Source organism: Ambystoma mexicanum, chromosome 3q, assembly GCF_040938575.1.
Source record: "Ambystoma mexicanum isolate Mex_15411 chromosome 3q, UKY_AmexF1_1, whole genome shotgun sequence".
In the NCBI taxonomy this organism is placed as follows: domain Eukaryota; kingdom Metazoa; phylum Chordata; class Amphibia; order Caudata; family Ambystomatidae; genus Ambystoma; species Ambystoma mexicanum.
Window position 1 is genome coordinate 194,020,405 of NC_090926.1, and position 19,134 is coordinate 194,039,538.

The window sequence follows — 19,134 nt, forward strand, 5'->3', positions numbered from 1 at the left end:
GTTATGAAACTAATTCTACACTGTTTCAGTTTTTATCAGCCGGACACTGTAAATTACGTGGATTGGGCTTTTCAAACTTGAATTCCACTGTTAATTCGGTTCGTCACCAGTTTCACCTTAAAGGCTTGTTGCACTTAGTTACGTTCTTATTTCAACACATGTATTATATTGCTGCTTTCGTTGCGAGCAGATTAATAGTCTTGCTTGGTTAATCGCTTCACCTTTCTGGACACTGCGTTTGCAGTCAACGTTAGTGTTCTGATTACCAAATTGCATACCCTATTGGCACATGCAAGCTTCAAATTCCTATTCGGCCTTGTTGTACTCGTTTGTTAATTTGCTTGTAAAACCATTGGTGTAATTTCACACTGGGCATTTGTGTTTCTGGAATTTTATTTCCAAACCAATTCCCATGTCAAAGTTCTAACAGCCGTTGTTGGTTAGATTTATCGCAAGTGTCGCAAGTTGTGAGGAAGCCCCAGGAGAACGTGTAGGGCTGAATTCCATTGGCTGGTTTTCTTCTTGGCTTGAATGTTAGTTTGGGACTTGGCTTCAGTGCCTAAACTGGATTTTCTTTCTTGAAAATGCAGGAACTGCACTGGGTGCTGTAAATGTCACTTTTAGAGGGCATGCTTCATAAATGTTGGTGGTGGTTCACATCGGCTATGGTGCTGGTTTTAAAATGTTTCTCTTCGTTCCCAAACTTGAATTATGACTTGAAAATGTGCAGTCCTGTTTGCGTCATTTTGAGGCATGACTTCAAAGTTTGGGCTGTATGTGCTTTTTCTCTGTGGTGGGTACACTGTTTCTCCCTTTGTCTGTTGGTCACTTTCTGAACAATATTGGCATACAGGCAGCAGGTGCTTTTTAAGGAGATGTGCAAAGGGTATTTTTAGTTTCCATCAAGCAGCTGTCATGTTGATGTTGCAGTAACTTCTCCCCCTTCCCTCGGGGAAGGTAGCCATGATCCCACCGAAGTGACAACGGCAGCTGAGGAGACTGGCGCAGTTAACACCGAGCATGCTGAGTTGGTAAGCGGGGCTTGCCAAAGTGTGGCTGCGCCATCAGACAACACTCTTGAGCAATCCGGTATGTTCGTAGGTGTGGTGAGGGGATCTGTGCGGACCTACTTATAACTTTGCCTAAACACAACTTTCAGAGCCGTCTGCTCTTTGGCAGCATGGCCCGTTTTGTATTCCCCCTCCCCTTTCTGTCCTCTTTATTGTCTGTAATAAAAGTTCAAAACCATGTATTGTCACCATTTTTCTGAGCCGGTATATTTTTCATTGCCTTTTTGAAATTTGCATTAAAATGAATAGGCACTCGTAAACACTGTAAAGCAGTGTCTGTCGTCTAGTAGTAGTTCGATTGTGTCTTAAAAGGTCTGTTAATTGTGGCCACAAATTCTAGTTCTGTGATTAAAACAAGGCTCTGCTTATTTTTTTATCTAATGGCTTGTTGGCGAGTGATCTTTAAGAAACCAGTTTACTATGTGTTGCATGCCTATTACATTTAATTTTTGTTGACCTACTGTGCGAACTGGTTTGACACAACTGGAAACTAGGCTGACTTATAACGTTCTTTTTCCTTTCCCTATCGGAGAACCTGAATTTCCGAAGTTCTCCTATTTGATCTTCAGGAACTGTGCCCTGAAATTCAAATCAGATGGGCTCTTTTACTTTTTATTTTGTTTAAATCTTTTTGGCAAGTGGGTGCGGTGCATCAGTCGCAAACTGAAATGTCCCACCTTCCAGACCAGTCAATGTCCAATAGCTGCAATGAAGGCTGGGTCTGGTGTTGCAGTAGCTAAACAGCTATAGTGTGGGTCAGCGCAATGTTAACAATGGAAGTGCAACGCTGCCTCGGCAGCCAAGTGACCTGTAAAATCTTCCTCGTTTTGTCGCTTGCAAAATTGCACAGTGGACAGTAACGTCTATGTAGCCGACTCGAAAACGATTGGCCTATCTTTACATCATTTCTTTGAACATCATTTTGCGTTCAGAGCTTGTGGCGTTTCACTTGATGGTTTACTGTTGTGGGATTTTAATGTTCCAAGGCGGTGGATAGCTGGCTGAGGGATGATTCTTTTTTTTTTTTTCTTAACCTCCCATATTTAATGTAATAAAAGCAAATGGCTTTCGGTAAGGGGCAATTGTGCTGATTAAGTTTTTACTTTGCCCTCTCTCTAGTATTGGATTGATTAGAATACTAAAGTGATTTTTGCTGACTAGTGTTTATGGGTACAGCCCGTGTAATCAGTGCTGTCCTTCAGTTTGGGAGTCTTCAGAATATTTTGCTGGTTGTGGTTGTTGGCTTTGTAGCTTAAATCATAAATTACATGCATGCTCCAGGGACCCATTTGAATCCCTGCATATGCCCTGCTTTTGACATGGGGAGATTGTGCCACTGACTTGGGTTATTGCACCTTCCCCTTGCTGTATGGGGATTTCAACCGGTAAACGCCAGATAGCTTTCAAAACTGCACAGCATTCTTGTTTTCCTCATTCAGTTTAACGCTCATTTGAGTACTGCTTACTCATTTCAAGGACCAACCCCTTCCTTGCCTGTGGAGAAAATCTCGCCTCCTTAGACACCGTACCTCACCTCCTTAGACACTGTACAGTGAGATGGGTGGCATGGCTTGGTCTGCAACTTTCCTTGTAAGAAGCAGTTTAAAAAGAACTGCAGTTTCTCTGCTGTTTTCGTGGTGTTTGATATCTAGTGTTCTGAAAATAACCCTGTTGGTAAACTGGTTATTGAGCAAAAGTCACAGTAGACGGTGGAAACATGGGTGTCTCCACTTAAAAGAACATTGTTTGAAATTGAATGTTCTAGTTACAAGGGCAATGTGTACGAATAGGCTTCCTTCTGTTGATTTATCACTTATTCACTCCTAGTAGAGCTGAGAAGCCATCCTTTGCTCTGTGATGGGGACTCTTACTTATAGTTTCTGAACCAGGCTCTGGACTGTATGTAACCTGTCTGCAGAAGTTCTTCCTTCACGTTGTCAGTCTGTATGATTGGGTGGAAGTTTCACAGGCTCTTAATGTACTCTTACTCTTCCTTCAGCATCTTCAGTTTCTTCCGCACCACCTGAATTGCCGGTGGTTGTGGTACCTGAACTACCAGTGGTTGTGGTACCTGAACTGCCGGTGGTTGCGACACCTGAACTGTCTGTAGCTGCTACAGCACCTGAACTTCCAACTGCAGTTCCTGATCTCCCTGCTGCTGTGGCTTCCGAACTCCCTGCAACATTTGTGACTCCTGAAGTCCCTGCTGCAAAGCTTGATGTCGCTATTGCTGCTTCTGAAGAACCTGCCGCTGTGCTTCCTGAAGTTACTGCTACTTCTGATGCTCCCGATGTCCTCATTTCTGCTTCCTCTGCAGCTGTGCTTGCTGCAGCTGAATCCTCTGCTACACAACCTGATCCCGCAGCACCTTCTCTTCCTGATCCTACATCCGCCATGCTACCTGTTGCAGAACCTGCAGCACCTATGCCTGCTTCTCTAGTGACTGCTCCAGGTATCCTACCTGCACTAACCATGCTTGTGATGGTGCACAAGTTCACTAATGGAATAACTTTCCCTCTTGCATCCTCTTTCACCCCTCCCCACCAAACTACTGGTTGTTTTTTATTTTTTATTTACTTTTCAGCTGTGTCGTTTTACTGGGAAATGGCGTGGTTGCTTAAGTTTGGACCCATTCTGCCCCCATCCCCCTCACTCGGTGTTTGCATTTGGAAGTCGGCGTCTTTTCACGGGCTCTCTTGGCGCATGTCTAATAAGCACTAACGTTAATCCTCTGTTTATGCGTTTTCTTGGACTGTGGACCACCTGGTCTGCCCATCACCAGTGCTGTTAATTTATACCAAACAAATGGACACTCATGGTTTTAAAGTGAGTAGGAATTTGTTTGCTTCCACTAATTATTTTTGAAGTAATGTATTGCTGGACTGAAATCCTTCATTTTGCAAATGTCATGAATTTTTTATTCTCATTGACTTGCAGCACAACTATGGGCATTTGCATGTGGATGTCTATTCAAGCCATCAGGGTAACACCGTGGCTAGCGGCATAGTACCTTCGTAACATGTTAGTTCTCACATTAACTCTTAACCCAAAGTCTCCCAGAATAGTTGAGCAACAGCAATTCTTGGAAACTGCTCCTTTTAAAAAAAAAAAATATATATTTTTATTTTTCTCTGCCTATAACTTCTCATGCTCTCTCCTGCTCCAGCGGGGGCCTTGGCAACACCAACGTTGCCAGGCTCAGGTATCCCTACTGCATGACCAGCTCCTCTGCACATACTCCTCCATTGTTCTGCCTAAATAATGTAACCGTTTTTAGTGCCCTTTTAACAAAATCTACTGAAAACCATGGGTGTTTCTTGTCGCCACATGCTACTGGTTTGGGCTGGTGTGATTTCCATCGGACAGTGTCCCTAGTGGTGGTGGTGGTGGTGTGCACTTGAGATGCATATAACTGCCGCTTGTCTGTTCATACAAAGCAGAAGAGTAGTTTGAAGCATTAACTAACATTATTGGCACATTACGTTTTGTACATGCCTTACTCTTAGTCTGTACATACCTTCAGTATTTGTTTTAATATTTGTCTAGCTTTAGGGTTGTGTCCCTGTTGAATCTCATTTGCTTGTCTGCTTTGTGTCCACGTTAGGTGGTGTGCAAGTCCTATTTGAACAACTTCTCTTGCATGATATAAGCTGTATAGAATATATATGCTTGTGTGTTCAGAAGCCTTTCCCTGGAGGCTCATGAATGCACAACAACCACTTCTTAAACCCATCCCCTTTTGCTTTCTTCCCGTCAGTTCCGTCCCCACCCGCTGGTGCTCCTGTGGCACCTACACTCCCCGTTGCTGCAGCACCTGAACTCCCTGTTCCTGCAGCACCTCCAAGCCCAATATCTGCTGCTCCAGCATCTTCAGGTATCCTCTCTCAATAGCCCTCTACTTTTACTGCAATGATTACTAAGCTGTGTGGGGTTGTGTGCTGTCGCCAAGGGAATAAACAGTTTTGTTCTTGCCAAATTCGGTTAAACTGTCACTCGCTCTATGGTGCTTTGGGCTCCTTGGAACCGTACAGCCAAAGCCGTTTGAGACCATGTCACTGACTATGGGGTAGCGTCTTGATGACTTGGACGTGTTGCTCATTTAGTGCAAATCTGGATGCTTGAACCGTTATGGCCCCAACCTAATTTTTGAAATTGCTATACAATGCAGAAGGACAAACCTTTATTTTCAACAGAAGTCTTGCATCGACGTGTTTGTTGGTATCTTTGGAGCTGTGATTTTAAAGTATTTGTCAAGTTACGCTCATCATACATTAACTTTGTTCATTCTGTGTTCTCCCTTGCATATTCTTAGTGGCAGTAATTTCTTTTTGCCTTATTTTTTTATTTGGCAAACTTTTTCCCTCAGCTCCTGCTACTCCTCCTGCTAGTAGTCCTGGATCTGCTACTGATGCAGCATCTCCAATCAGTCTTCCTGCAGCAGAGGCACCCCATTCCTCTCTGCCTGCAAGGACAGTACCCGTTGCAAAGGCAGTTAAAGTTTCTCCTGTTAAGGCTACAGGTATCTTGTCTGCACTAGCACCTATCTTGAGTGTCTTTAACCCCATGTCCCCCTCTACTCCCTACACATTGACTGGTGTTTGATACGTTATTAACGGCTGGGGATTTCAGACTTCACTAATGCACGATTCAGAAATAAATGCACTGCATGCCATCCTTTCACATGGACTAACTTTGTCCTGCAAGGTCTCTTGTGTGCGTGCTTGCTAATTATTTTTTTTTTCCCAAAAATTTTATCTTACAAACACAAAGTATGCAGTCGAACCCCAAGCCTTTGCTCCACATAGGCCTCCTTTGATTTTCAAATCTATTGAAATCGATATATACTACGATGTCAAGATGTTACTTGGAAGGCGTTATGAAAAATGAAGCCACTGTTTTAAAGGTCCTCTTCCAGTGCAGAAAGTTCATGCTTTGTAGCTACCTTCTTGCCCCCACCCCTTCTTTAAAAAGGCTGGCAAGCTTGAGTGGTAGGTGTGCTCTGCTTGATGGCTGAGGCCCTTGGCTCCAAATCCTAGTGTGCAACCCTCTGAAAGCCCAGCTTTTTACTCCATTGATGTTGTAAGAGGGTAACTTTTCTTCAGTCTTCCTTGAATGCAATAATGGGCAAAAGATGCCGGAGTAATGTAAATTTGCAATATAATCTGACATTTATTCCATACATGAATTTAAAATTAAGAAACCATTTGAATAGATGTATCCAAGGGCCTCTCTTCTTGCCTCGGAAGTGTAACCTTGGAAACAACTCATACGTTCCAGTATTCTTGTATTTCCACAGCATATGTTGGCATAGTCCCAAAGGAAACTCATCCTGGCCAAAAAGCGATGTTCCCTGCTCTCTAGCCCAGCCTAAGGGGCCTTGGTCGTGTATTCTTGTCCAAATAGTGGCCTACACTGGGGCCGTTACTTGTCTTGGAGCAATAGTCGATAATCATTATGATGCTGCTTTAACCCTAGGTATCTTGTGACTCGAGCATATTTTAAGATCTTGCCGTCTATGGCCAAAATATCTGCCGTTTTAATAGCAGCATTGCACCTTGATTCTGGTTTTTCTGGTCTATATTTCACAATGGAACAACTATGGGTACTTCCCACTTTTGTGTTTGGGGATACCTTGAAATATTTCATAATGCCTTGACAGTCCTTCCACCCGCCTATTTGAAGTAAGCTTGCATCCATTGTAGAGCACTTTCCCTAGAATAAACACACGCTCAAGTATAATGGCTAACCCACATCTAAATTGTTTTCTTTACAAAACATAATCGGTGCTGCATTAATTGAGTAATCTCACTAGTTCTGTAGTAACTGGGCCTGCCACAATATGCTTGGCTCATCACAAATGTAGATTTTCTTAAACAGAGTCCTCGTGAGTTTGCTTGGGTTTTATTCTTATCGGGGACCCAGAGTGTGCACCATAGTCACTGTCTATATTCCTTAGAAGTTCCAGTTGTGCAGTAGCTCAGGTAGTATCCTAAATGGCCACTGATGGCATTTTGAGCAAAACACTGGCACATTTTTCCCCACAAATTCTGGCCTCGCTGTTTGTTGAAAAGCGCGTGGTGTCTCTGGTTGAGCACTAGCACATTGAATGGGAAACCAACTAGTATTCAAGTTTGCGTGTAACTTCCTCATGCTCTCTCCCTAGCTCCGGTTGTTCCTGCTGTTGCCTCTGCAGCACCTAAGCTACCAGATTCTACTCCTTCAGCCTCAGGTATCCCATCTGCGTGACTTCACCTCTGCTCACCAATTCCCTTGGTTTGGCTTATCCACAACACTTTTTAAATGAATGTTTATCGGATTGCAGTGTTTGTGCAGTGAAATGGGTTGTGTGATTACATTTTAATGCTGAATGGTAGAGGTTCTTTGTGTCCTGGGACCTTTCATTGTTGGTATTATACTGATTTTAACTGCAGTAAATGTAACCACAGCTGCCCCAATAAATTGTTGTTCCTGTAGTACTTCTGCACCACCTCTGGTCGCCAGCATTCCGTTTTGTGTAGGCACAAGATTTGTAAGCAGCCAGTGAGCTAGCATTCAATCGTGCTTAAAACCTTGTCATTCCAACCTGCCTCGATCCTACACGATTTCCACCTCTGCTAGCCTAGTTCCTTGGCTTTCCCATGCTAGAACATTTATTCGCTGTTTGATGGCAGTAAAGCACATGTTGACATTTTGTGAGGCTCTTCAGTTGATTAAACCTTGCAGTTTGATAAAAAAAAAAAGTTATTTGGCTTGGTGGGATAATGTGTAGTTTACATAGCGTAATCTTAATTTCTCAAGCCCTACTTTCCCGTGCCATTCATAAATCAGCAAATGATTTCTGCATGCTTGTAGCAAGAGTATCTCCTCAATATGTCCCCTTTTAAAATTCCTTAACAGTTAAATGCCTTCCCATGCCTCTAGATCATCAGAGGCCTTTAACCGATCGGCAAAGATTTCCTAGAAGTGGATTGAGGGCTAAAGGCATCATATACTGAAGACCCAAACCAGCTACAGGTTGCCGCTGGAACACCCATCCATTTCAATGGAATAACCATTCAAATGCCCCCTCATAAGCCTATTTCTCCATTTGAATGGAATAACCATCCAAATGCCCCCTCCATAAGCCTATTTCACGACGTGCTGCTTACAATAACCTCTTCCAAAAGTGAGATCATTGAAGCCCAGTCACCTACCCTTCTACCCACCCTTCTGACCTTGCAGTATAGTTATAAATGTTATGGGGACAGACTCATGCTATGGCGCCTCATTTATCCAGGAAGCTGCTACTATCCCAAGTTGAACTTCCTTGCACCAAGAGACCATAAAACCTCTTAAGTAGGTTGATTAGTGCTACTGCTGTGCTCTTGTCCTTAGGCTGTTCCTTTGAGAAAACGCTACAAATCATGAACTGATCTGAGTTGGAAAATACAAAAACCTCAAGTCGCAGTGTACATCTTGGGAATGGCACAGTTTTTCTTTAGCAGGATAAGTGAAATGGGGGGTGGGCGGTTCAGTTTTTAATGTGCACTGAAAGGTGGGCATGTACAAAGAATTATTTCTGGCAAAACCTTTGGTATGTCCAGAGTGCTACATTTCACCCAAATTGGGTAATTGATACCAGAAATGCATGCCATCCCATGAGATTTGAAGTGACATTTAAGCCATGGGCTCAAATGCGAGGGGTTCAGTAAAGAAATTGACATCAAATTGAGAACCCAAGCTGGTGAGCAAAAAGATGGTGGTATGGACCTAACGGAGGTCCTACCAGCTCGGTGCAGTGCACATCTTGGATCGCTCTCCTTTCCCTGAGCACCTTAATGCTTGTTGGAAGTAGCAAGGGGAACCACAGGGATCTAACAAATTACTCCAGCAAGAATGCTAAAATGTGCAATGGATCAAGGTTGGAAAGTTCCCATATGTTTAAGTAGTAAATTGCCACAGCCAGGTTTCTGTCCACAAAGGCTCTGTCCTCCCAACCTCCATGCCAGTAGGCTGAGTCGAGGAACATTCTCCTGAGGGAGTGGAGAAAATTCCAGCCAACTAGGAGACTGTGGAGCATTCACTCTGGTCCCAGCGCCATACTCGGTACTATCCCATCCTACAATAAATGGGTACTACAAAGAGATCGTCCAACCCCCTGACGTTCACTAGTGCTGCCCTGTTCAGTGGAAACCGGTATAGCAAATTGACGGGATTTTGGGCAACCTAAACCGTGCCACACATCTATCAAACTTGCCTGTCTAATTCGGAATAGATTGGTTGTTGGCTGGATAAAATTGATAATTTGTGAGTGTTGTAGAGAAATTTGGAAGCAAAGGCCCTCCTTGTGAGGGTTCTAACTAGATTCCCCAACATGGGAAAGTGATCTAGTGAATCGGAAGATCTGAATCTTGCACTGCTCTTGTCCATTTCCCAGTGCTGATTACTCCATTGTGGCTCACTCCGTCCTACTCTGTTGCTGGCATCCAATTTAACAAACGGTAGCGTGGGTAAGGTGAAGTCTCTTTTCTGGAGATTGGCAGTACGGGGCCATTGAAGCATCGTTGCTTCACTGGCAGAGAGGAAGGACTTCCAGAAAATGAATGTTTCAGTCCGCAGCAGGGTTCGAAATTGAGGGGAGCTGGGAGCTATTTAGCTCCTGCTTCTAGCCTAGTAGAGCCTGGTTAGCTTGAAACCAACAGCTACCAGGAGCTACTTTTAGCTTTTAAGGCAAACTGGGGTCTTCCAAACAGGTAAATGCGATATTAACGTTTAGTATTTGATAATGTTGGTAAAGAATAATTGGAACACATCTAATACACATTTAAACACAATGGTTCATACAAAATGGACACAAAGGTAAAGGAGCATCTCTGGTAGCTCCTGCCTACAGGGTGATGTCCGACACCCAAGAGCACCAACAAGCTGGTTTTAGCTCCTGCTCATCGAACCTCAATTTCGAACCCTGGGCAGACTGCCCCAAGGAAAGCTGCCATGTCACTTGGAAGCTCAACCATATCCTTGATGGGGTTTGGGGTGGAGAGGCAGAGGCTCCCCCACCCCCAGTAGTTCTAGTAGTATATTCAAATTCAGATGTCCATAATCTGGTGTGATCTGTGGAAAGATGGAGCATGCATATCTGATTTTGTATTAAAACTACTTGGGAGCCCGATCCACTTTTCATATTTACAGTCTAAAACTCAGTACTCTGAAGTGTTCTACTTTCCCTGAATGAAGAAATGAAGGCTGTGTAGCTGCTGTTAACCAGCATTTAACTTCACGTGATAGTTTGGATTTTGATTGTTGCAAGAGTACATGTTTCTTTGGTTAACGGTTGGAATCGCCAACTGCAGTTATGAAAATATTTATTTTGGCACATTTTCTTCAAAAGTCAAAGATGCATACTTCAGAAGAGCTTCACCGTTTTCCTCTTGATTTGAATCCCAACTATGCGACAAAGCAGGCCGTTGCTGCATTTTGTTAGGTTTGCTGGCATAAACTATTGGTGGGGGTAAAACCTTGAGGTGTTTGTAAAAGAGAATAGATTCTGTAATTTTGTCTTGTTGCATGCTGACATTTACTGCCCAAATATATTTTGGGCAAAAACAAGCTTCAACAAGCTAGTTCATTGATGCTTCCATCTTCAAATACCAAAAGGCTGTTCCTGAATCCAATGGTAATGTAACGATTGGACATGTGCCTGTATCGACTGAGAGCCTTGAGCTAATCACTTCATTCTTAGGGCTTGAAAAAGACTGTAGGCGCTGAATTCGTTATGCAAGCAATGTAGGCCTGTGACCAGCTCAGCCCTTTCTTGGTTAACCGTCTCAATTTGAGGCATTTTGGAATGGACACTTTTCTTTCTTCACAGATGTTGTCCAAAGAGTGACTGGTTGGTGTTGTCTACAATGCCTCAGGAATTGTGATGCAGTCTCGGGAGCCGAATAATCGAGATTTTCTGTTAAATGATGAATTCAATCCATACCAACCTCTTACCTCAGGGGCCTAATCTAGCCCAGCCCCTGTCTGCAGGTGCGGCATTCTATTAGTCACCCTCAACTGTGCCCTGAACCATGTTGCCATAGCTTTCATTGTTCTAGGTCCACTCCTCTTCAACTGCTTGTTAGGCAAGAATTGATGTAGTAACCCTGGGGGGGGGGGGAGACTGCACAACTCTTGTCCTCTTGGTATTAGGTAAACCACCTGTTGGTATAGGCCTGTACTACACAAGTTGGTAGTGTGACGGAGCAGCCAGGCTTATCTCAAGAGGGGTAAATGTGAGCTGGAGAGCTGTAGCAATGAACTCCGTAAATGCAAGTAGGCAAGTAACACTTAAGGTTTATATAATCAATCATTATTTAACAATAGTTTTTAAATGAACATTCTTTAAAAAGGGCAATCTATGTAGCGGTCAAATACACTTTAAAATGCTTCAGAATTCACACAAAGCTAGTAGATACTTGAGATGCTTCTTACACATCTTCCTACTCCCTGACGTGACTTCACTAACTATACAGGAATTGCATCTATGTATCACTAGTACACTTTTTGTACGTTCTGAGGTCGTCCGAAAGGAACGGTTAAAGGAAAAGGGTTAAACAGGTTGTCGGAGGTTGTGAGCACTTAAATCTTCCAATGAAGTCTAGATAAAAACCTTTCCCAGCATTTAGTTTAAAACCAATGTATCACCTGTGAGAGACAGTAAGAATCCGACCTATGGAGTAGAAGAGTCTGCAAGGAGCCAGGACAGCCAAATTGGAGCAAAGTATAGGGAGTGGAGGCACTTCATGGATAGCAAAACTCGTACACAAAGTTAGTTTGTTGACGAAAAATCATTGTAGGGACACAAGCTATTATACTTGTGATGGGTAGAGCTGAAATCAACTCTAGAAAAGTAGCCACTGCAAGTCTCAACTAAGAAGAGCAAGTTACAGACACTGGTAAGTACCCCAAGTCAGAACAGTACCTTTTGATAAGAGTGATCGAGCTGGCTTCTGTCTGGTTGCAGCAATGCATATCATGTGTTCCTGGGCCTTGTGAACAGGGGATGTCTGGGGACTCCTGCGGCAGCAATTCGGAGGTCGTTGGCATCGACGGGCTCTTTTCGGATCAGTGACACTTTGCGGCTTTAGCGCTCTGTAAAGTGCACCACTGAGGCTCTTGGGATACCGTTGGGGCTTCCTTCACTCCTTGAGTCCTGCACTCTAGTGAGGGGACTCTGGCTCTGGTCATCCTGCTTCTGGAGGGCCCTGGGAGACTCCTGGAGCAGACGTTGCACTCTACTATGGATTTCTCGACCCCTGGCACTGTTCCTGCAGCAGCAAACAAGTACAGCCAGTTGGGGAAGGTGTTCCAGTGGAGTTATCTGGGTTAGTTGGTCCCACTAACCCAAGGGAAGAAGTTGCCCCTTCCGGAGCTTCTCTTGTCGATCAGAAAAGGGACTTTCAGCACAGCAACAGGGCTTCATTCAGGAAGTTGAACAGTCCAGGAGGATGCAGCAAGCTTTGTTCACGGTTTCTTCTAGTAGTTTTTCCCAGTGGTCGTCTTCAGTCCCAAACCCCTCGCCTTTTTAAGCAGGTTTCTCCCATTCATGCACAGCCTAGCTGTCATTCAAACAGAAGGGTGACTGTCCTGCAAGGACAGCCAGCCAATCAGCACTGGGTGCATTCAGCATTCCTAAAGACAAAGGACGGTAGAGTTTCGGGAACCTCCCTCACTTCCTGCCCTTCCAGACACTGGAGCCAGAGGCGGGTTTCAGTACTGAAGCCTGCCAAAGGCAAAACGAACAAAGGGCTCAAATCTGGTTTTGCACGCAGAGTAAAACCCAAGAAAGACCTCACCAACAGAAAATGGTGAAAAAAGAATGGCCATTTTGACAATATGGTCACCCATGGGTGCTATACTGCAGCTGAGGGTTCAGCCTGCGGTAGAAAAGCACAATGGTAGGAAAATTAAACCACTGGCACCAGCCATTTTAAAGTAGTGAGGGTAACATAGTTTTGAGTAGGTAGGAAAAGGGGCTACTAAGTAACCCCCAGCCCCCCCGGACCCCCAGTACTCAACATAAAATGGTGTGTGCTGGACCTACAAAGAGAAAAGGTAAGTCAATTTCACTTTACTATTCTTGAACAGGAGTGCTCACAAGAAAATGTATTTGACCCGTAAGGGCAATCTAAAGGATTTGTTTGACACTGCACTGAAGGTGCTGTCACCATACAAAAAATAGATGCCTATGGAGCTTGTCACTCTAGAAACAAAGGAAAAAGGAAACCCATAATCCAAATCGGATCAAAACACATGAGCGAGTGAGAAAAAGGTCTCCAGCAAAAGAGCTGGGTCTCTAAGGTTGAAGGGAATTCGCACAGAAAATGGAATTCTCCTGAACACTCCTCCCTTGGCAACGATCACCTTCGCTGATGATATTCAGATATTCTTCTCCTTCACCCTCTGAATGCATAACCAACTGCCTAATCCTCCACTCCCCTTGCCATTGGAGGGCTCTATGCTGCCTCAGCTGATCTCTTCAAAGACGGAAGTAATGTTCTCTTTGCTTCAATGTCCCGCTCTCACCTTTTCACTCCCTTGTTTATGGCTCACAATCTTAAGTTTTCTCTCACATCAATCTGCCATTCATGGGCGCTCACACCAAAGGCATGCACCACCTCCTAAACATTAGACAAATCTGTATGCACCACATCCCTTATTGCGACTCTTGTGCTCAGGAAACTCTGCTACTGCTTGAGCCTACTACTATGCTCTTTTTCTCCCCTCTACAAAGTCCTCAACTTTGCAACACCCAACCTCAACCTAACCAGATCCTACCCCACCTCTACCTACTGTCCCCACATTGGCTGGTCTAGCCAAACTCTCAAGATATTGACTCTGAAGTCAGGCAGACTTGCATGCTGGCGGTAGTGCAATAGTACAGTTAGCCAGCATAATTCCATTAAAGTAGGCAACACAGGAGTAAATCATATACTTGTGTATTAGGCAGTTACCTCCTAATCAGGTAAAGTAAGTTGAGAAGTTACTGCTAAAACGCAAACGCCTACTTATATAAAAATACTAAAAGCTGTTCAAATTGATGAAACAGGACAACTGTAAGGAGTAAAGTGGAGAAACAATGCATTTAAAAACTACACCATATATTCTGCTTTATAAAAGCCCCCCTGTAGCATTCTCTCCTTACCATGCAAGTAGACATAGGGTCTCAAATGTCCAGGTAAGTACCGTAGGGAGCAGGAAGTCATAGATGTACCCCCCAAAGCAAAGTTTGGCAAAGCCATTGGGTTGAATACATTTCCAGAATAAAGCAGGGGAGGTCTAAAGGGAAGTAGAAGTATTCTCCCATCACACCACCCTAGCTAGGGGTTGCCCTGCAGGTGTTTAATTTTTATTTCTTTTTTGCCAGAATGGCACAGGTCACAAATGGGCCGAGTATGCATGCTTGCACCCGCATACTCGGATTCTGAGTCCCCCTGTACTCTGGCTCGCTGGGGTCTCTTCTGACATTGGTACAACTGCAGGGGGACCAGTGGCCATCGATGCAGGGCTGAAGTCTGTTTCGGGCTAGACTGTGGTTCTGCACCTCTGTAGGACCGTTCCTAAAATCTAGCAGAATGGCCTAGGCACTCGGTAAAGCAGGTCCCACAACGAGACACCCAGTACGTGCCATTGACTGGTTGTGACAAAGTTCATGCTGATCAGGAGTTGGCAGGTGATGTTTGCTGCAGGAGTTTTGTTCTGGCTAGCAGCAGGAGGTGAGATGGTCTTCAGCTGCACGTTCATCTTCAAAATCATAAGCTCCAACTCGGGACAGTGGCCAGTGCAATACAGAAGCCTGAACAGAGGTTGGACGGTCCACAGTGTGGTCAAGGGCACTTAGACTGCACCAAATTGTGGGCGTTTCGTGCAAGGGTCCACTGTGGTTTGCCCCAGCAATCCAAGGGTTGAAGCAGGTGTATGATTTCCATCCTGCAGTGTCCCTACCGGTGGTGGTGTGCACTTGAGATGCATGTTACTGCCACTTGTCTGCTCATACAAAGCAGAAGAGCTTAGTTTGAAGTTTTACCTAACCTTCTTGGCACATGTACATGCCTTTCTCAGTATTTGTCGTAACATTTTTCTAGTCTTCATAAGCCTCATGGTTGTATCCATGTTTTAAACTAATTTGCTTGCCTGCTTTGTGGCCAACTTGCGTGTTGTGCGAGTCCTATTTTAACAACTTCTCCTGTATGACCTAAGCTGTATGCCTGTGTTCGGAAACCTGTTCCTGAGGCTCATTAATGTACAACAACCACTTCTTAAACCCGTCCCCTTTTTGCTTTCTTCTGTCAGTTCCGTCCCCGCCCGCTGGTGCTCCTGTGGCACCTACACTCCCAGTTGCTGCAGCACCTGCAAGCCCAATCTCTGCTTCTCCAGCATCTTCAGGTACCCTGTCTCACTAGCCCTCTTCTTTTACCGCAGTGGTTACTAAGCTGTATGGGGTTGTGTGCTGTCGCTAAGGGAATTCATATTTGTACTTGCCAAATTCGTTACTGTCACTCGGTCTATGGTGCTCTGGGCTCCTTGAAACTATCCAGCCAAGGCAGTTTTGAGACAATGCCACGGACTATGAGGTAGCTTCTTAATGACTTGGGCACGTTGCTCATTTTTCTCGATCGTGAAAGTATTTGTAAGGTTTGGCAGTTTAATATACGCTCCTCCTATGTTAACTTTGTTCATTCTGTGTTCTCGTTTGCATATTCTTAGTGGCAGTAATTTCTTTTTGCCTCCTTTTTTTTATTTCTTTATATCTTGATAACTTTTCCCTCAGCTCCTGCTGCTCCTCCTGCTAGTACTCCTGGATCTGCTACTGATGCAGCATCTCAGTTCGCTCTTCCTGCAGTAGAGGCACTCCCTTCCTCTCTGCCTGCAAGGACAGTACCTGTTGCAAAGCCAGTTAAAGGTTCTCCTGTTAAGGCTACAGGTATCTTGTCTGCACTAGCACCTCTTGATACTTCTAACTAAATTCTTTCCCAAGTGTTTTCAACTCAGTGTCCCCCTCTACTCCCTGCACATTTTCCCCCTCTACTACCTGCACATTAACTGGTGTTTGACACGTTATTAGTGGCTGGGGAATTCCGATTTCAGTAATGCACGATTTAGAAATAAATGCATTGCATGCCATCCTTTCTCCTGGACTAACTTTGTCCTGCAAGGTCTCTTGGTGTACGTGCTTGCTAATTCTTTTTTTTTCACAATTTCATCAGGGTTCTCTTACAAACAAAGTATTCAGTTGAACCCAAGCCTTTGCTCCAAACAGGCCTCCTTTAATTTTCAAATGTATACAATTCGATATATACCACGATGTCCATGTTACTGGGAAGGCGTTATGAACCATGAAACCACTGTTTTAAATGCCCTCTTCTAGTGCAGAAAGCCCACGTTTTGTAGCGGCCTTCATGAAGTTTACCTGTCTAAACTGATTTTTGCTCAGTTTCCCCACCCCTTCTTTAAAAGGGCTGGCAAGCTTGAGTGGTAGATGTGCTCTGCTTGTTGGCCGAGGCCCACGTTACCAAATCCCTTTAACTTTTGTACCAACCCTCTGAAAGCCTAGCTTTCTGCAATTGATATTGTAGGTTAACTTTTCTTCAGTTTTTCTTGAATGCATTAATGGGCAAAAGAGAGTAATCTATAATAAGCTGACATTTTTAAAATAATTAAATACATTTATTTAAAATGAAGAAACCTGTCTTGGAGCAATAGCCGATAATCCTTATGGTGCAGCTTTTACCCTAGGTGTCTTGTAACTCGAGTATATTTTGATTTTGCCATCTAAGCTCAAGAGCTACCATTTTAATAGTGGCATTGCACCTTGGTGGTGGTTCTTCTGGCCTATATTTCATAATGCTTTGGCAGTCTTCCCAGTCTATTTGAAGTAAGTTTACATCCCTTGTCGAGCACATTTTCCATAGATTATGCACATGCTCCAGTATAATGGGCAACCCACATCGCAATTGTTCTTCTGTACAAAAAATAATCAGTGCTGCATTCATCCTGAATAACCACTAGTACTGTAGTAACTGGGCCTGCCGTTACAATATTCTTGGCTGTTCACAAATGTAGATTTTCTAGTCCTCGTGAGTTTGCCTGGAGTTTAGTCTTATTGGGGACCCAGAGTGTGCCACTGTGCACACGTAGTCGCTGTCTATATTCCCTACAGATGTGCCGTAGCTCAGGCAGTATCCTAAATAGCCACTGGTGGCATTTTGTGGGAAACACTAGCACATTCTTCCCCACATCTTCTCTGACGTCACTGTTTAAAAGAGATTGGCATCTCTACTTGCACTCTGAATGGGCAACACACTAGTATTGAAGCTTGCATTTAACTCCTCATGCTCTCTCCCTAGCTCCAGTTGTTCCTGCTGGTTCCTCAGCAGCACCAAAGCTATTTGCAACACTTTTTTAAAAATTAATATTTTTATCGGATTGCAGTGTTTGTGCAGGGAAGTGGGTTGTGCGATTCCATTTTAATGCTGAATGGTAGAGGTTCTTTGTGTTCTGGTTCCTTTCATTGTTGGTATTACACTGATTGTAACTGCAATAAATGTAACCACAACTGCCCCAATAAATGTGTTCTCCTGTAGTACTTCTGCACCTCCTCTGGTCGCCAACGTTGTTTCCTGTAGGCAAAAGATTTGGCAACAGCCAGTGAGCTACTGTACAATCCTGATAAACCGCGTCATTCCACCCTGCCTAGATCCTACATGTAGCTTGCCTAGTTCTTTGGCTTTCCCATCTTTTCCATGCTAGAACATCTTTTTGTTTGGCAGTTAAGCACGTGTATTAACATTTTGTGAGACACTTCAGTTGACTAAACCTTGCAGTTTGATAACTAACAAAAAAAGGTTTGATTGGCTTGGTGGGATAATGCCTAGATTACATGACGTAATCTTAATTTCTCAAGCCCTACTCTTTCCCTGTCCCTTTCATAACTAAGCAAATTGATTTCTGCATCCCTATAGCAAGAGTAGCCCTTCAATAAACCCCCCCCCAATTCCTTAACAGTTAAAGGCCCCCTCTATGCCCATGTCCCTGGATCATCTGAGTCCTTTAGCCGATGATCCAGCAAAGATTTCCTAGAAGTGGATTGAGGGCTACAAAGACACCATACGTAATGGTAGGAATACCAAAGCTACAGGCATCAATACACTGAAGATCCACAACAGCTACATGTTGCCGCTGGAACACATACATTTCATTGGAATAACCATCCAATTAAATGCCCCCCCCTCCCTAAAGCCAATAAACCAATCTCTCGAAGTGCATCTGCAAGGAGGAGCCACTATATAGGAGCATCGGTCTGCCCCTAGGGTAACGTAACAGACTGGGGCACATATACATTGTATCAAAACAAAAAGGTGCTGTTACTTAAATGATTGGTCCTTTGGGTTGAATTATTTGAACAGTTACCTAGTCCAATCCGGGTTTCAATAGTTTCATTTCTACATTCAATCATAAGGAACAAAAAACCTTATCAGCCCCAAGTGTAAAAAATCAACATATTATTGAAAACAAATCATACAAAAGTATTCAATATGACAATCACAAAGAGGAATAAAGGAAAACAGCGAAGCCCAACTCATAGGGGCACATTGTATAATTACATTTACATCAACAAATACATATTCTTGAACATGAGGTACATATAGTTAATGTAAATCCAAAAGCAATTACATAAAACACAGTGAATCAAAAGAAACCGGTTCAAGTTGACCGATATGTGAAACAGGACGAACACAGAGGAAGGCCTGTGAAAACTACATGCTCGATCTGTTCGTCTTTCAATTTAAAAAAAGGCCATCTTTGAATCTAAATGTTACTGGTTAAAAAAAAACTGGTTTGAGATGAGAGAAGGAAATGGATCCTTTTCTAAAATTGTAGAAATATCCCAGAGTCGGAAACCATTCTTATCTGGGATTGGGTCTGCCAACGCAGAAGGGGGAGCCTGGAAGGATCCCAAGGGACGCTCCTTCAGTTGGTGGACTCTAATAGTTCACGGTCCAGGTTAATGATATGGTCTGTGAAGGGCAATTCTTCAAAA

At 43.8% G+C, this 19,134-nt stretch overlaps 1 protein-coding gene across 50 annotated transcripts in view; it reads left to right on the forward strand.

Annotated features, from left to right (window-relative positions):
- NACA (nascent polypeptide associated complex subunit alpha) overlaps positions 1-19,134 on the forward strand; it is a 140,364-nt gene that overhangs the window by 18,881 nt on the left and 102,349 nt on the right. For 4 of the 50 annotated variants that reach the window (XM_069653480.1, XM_069653491.1, XM_069653482.1 and 1 more), the window contains exons 3-9: positions 931-1,089; positions 3,070-3,522; positions 4,828-4,944; positions 5,437-5,589; positions 7,234-7,299; positions 15,387-15,479; positions 15,865-16,017. The exons of 3 other annotated variants lie outside the window; for them this stretch is intronic. In XM_069653480.1, the coding sequence (XP_069509581.1) occupies positions 931-1,089; positions 3,070-3,522; positions 4,828-4,944; positions 5,437-5,589; positions 7,234-7,299; positions 15,387-15,479; positions 15,865-16,017 (1,194 nt within the window). The remainder of the gene's footprint in view (positions 1-930; positions 1,090-3,069; positions 3,523-4,827; positions 4,945-5,436; positions 5,590-7,233; positions 7,300-15,386; positions 15,480-15,864; positions 16,018-19,134) is intronic. 43 more of the 50 variants (XM_069653485.1, XM_069653498.1, XM_069653500.1 and 40 more) reach the window with 24 other exon arrangements.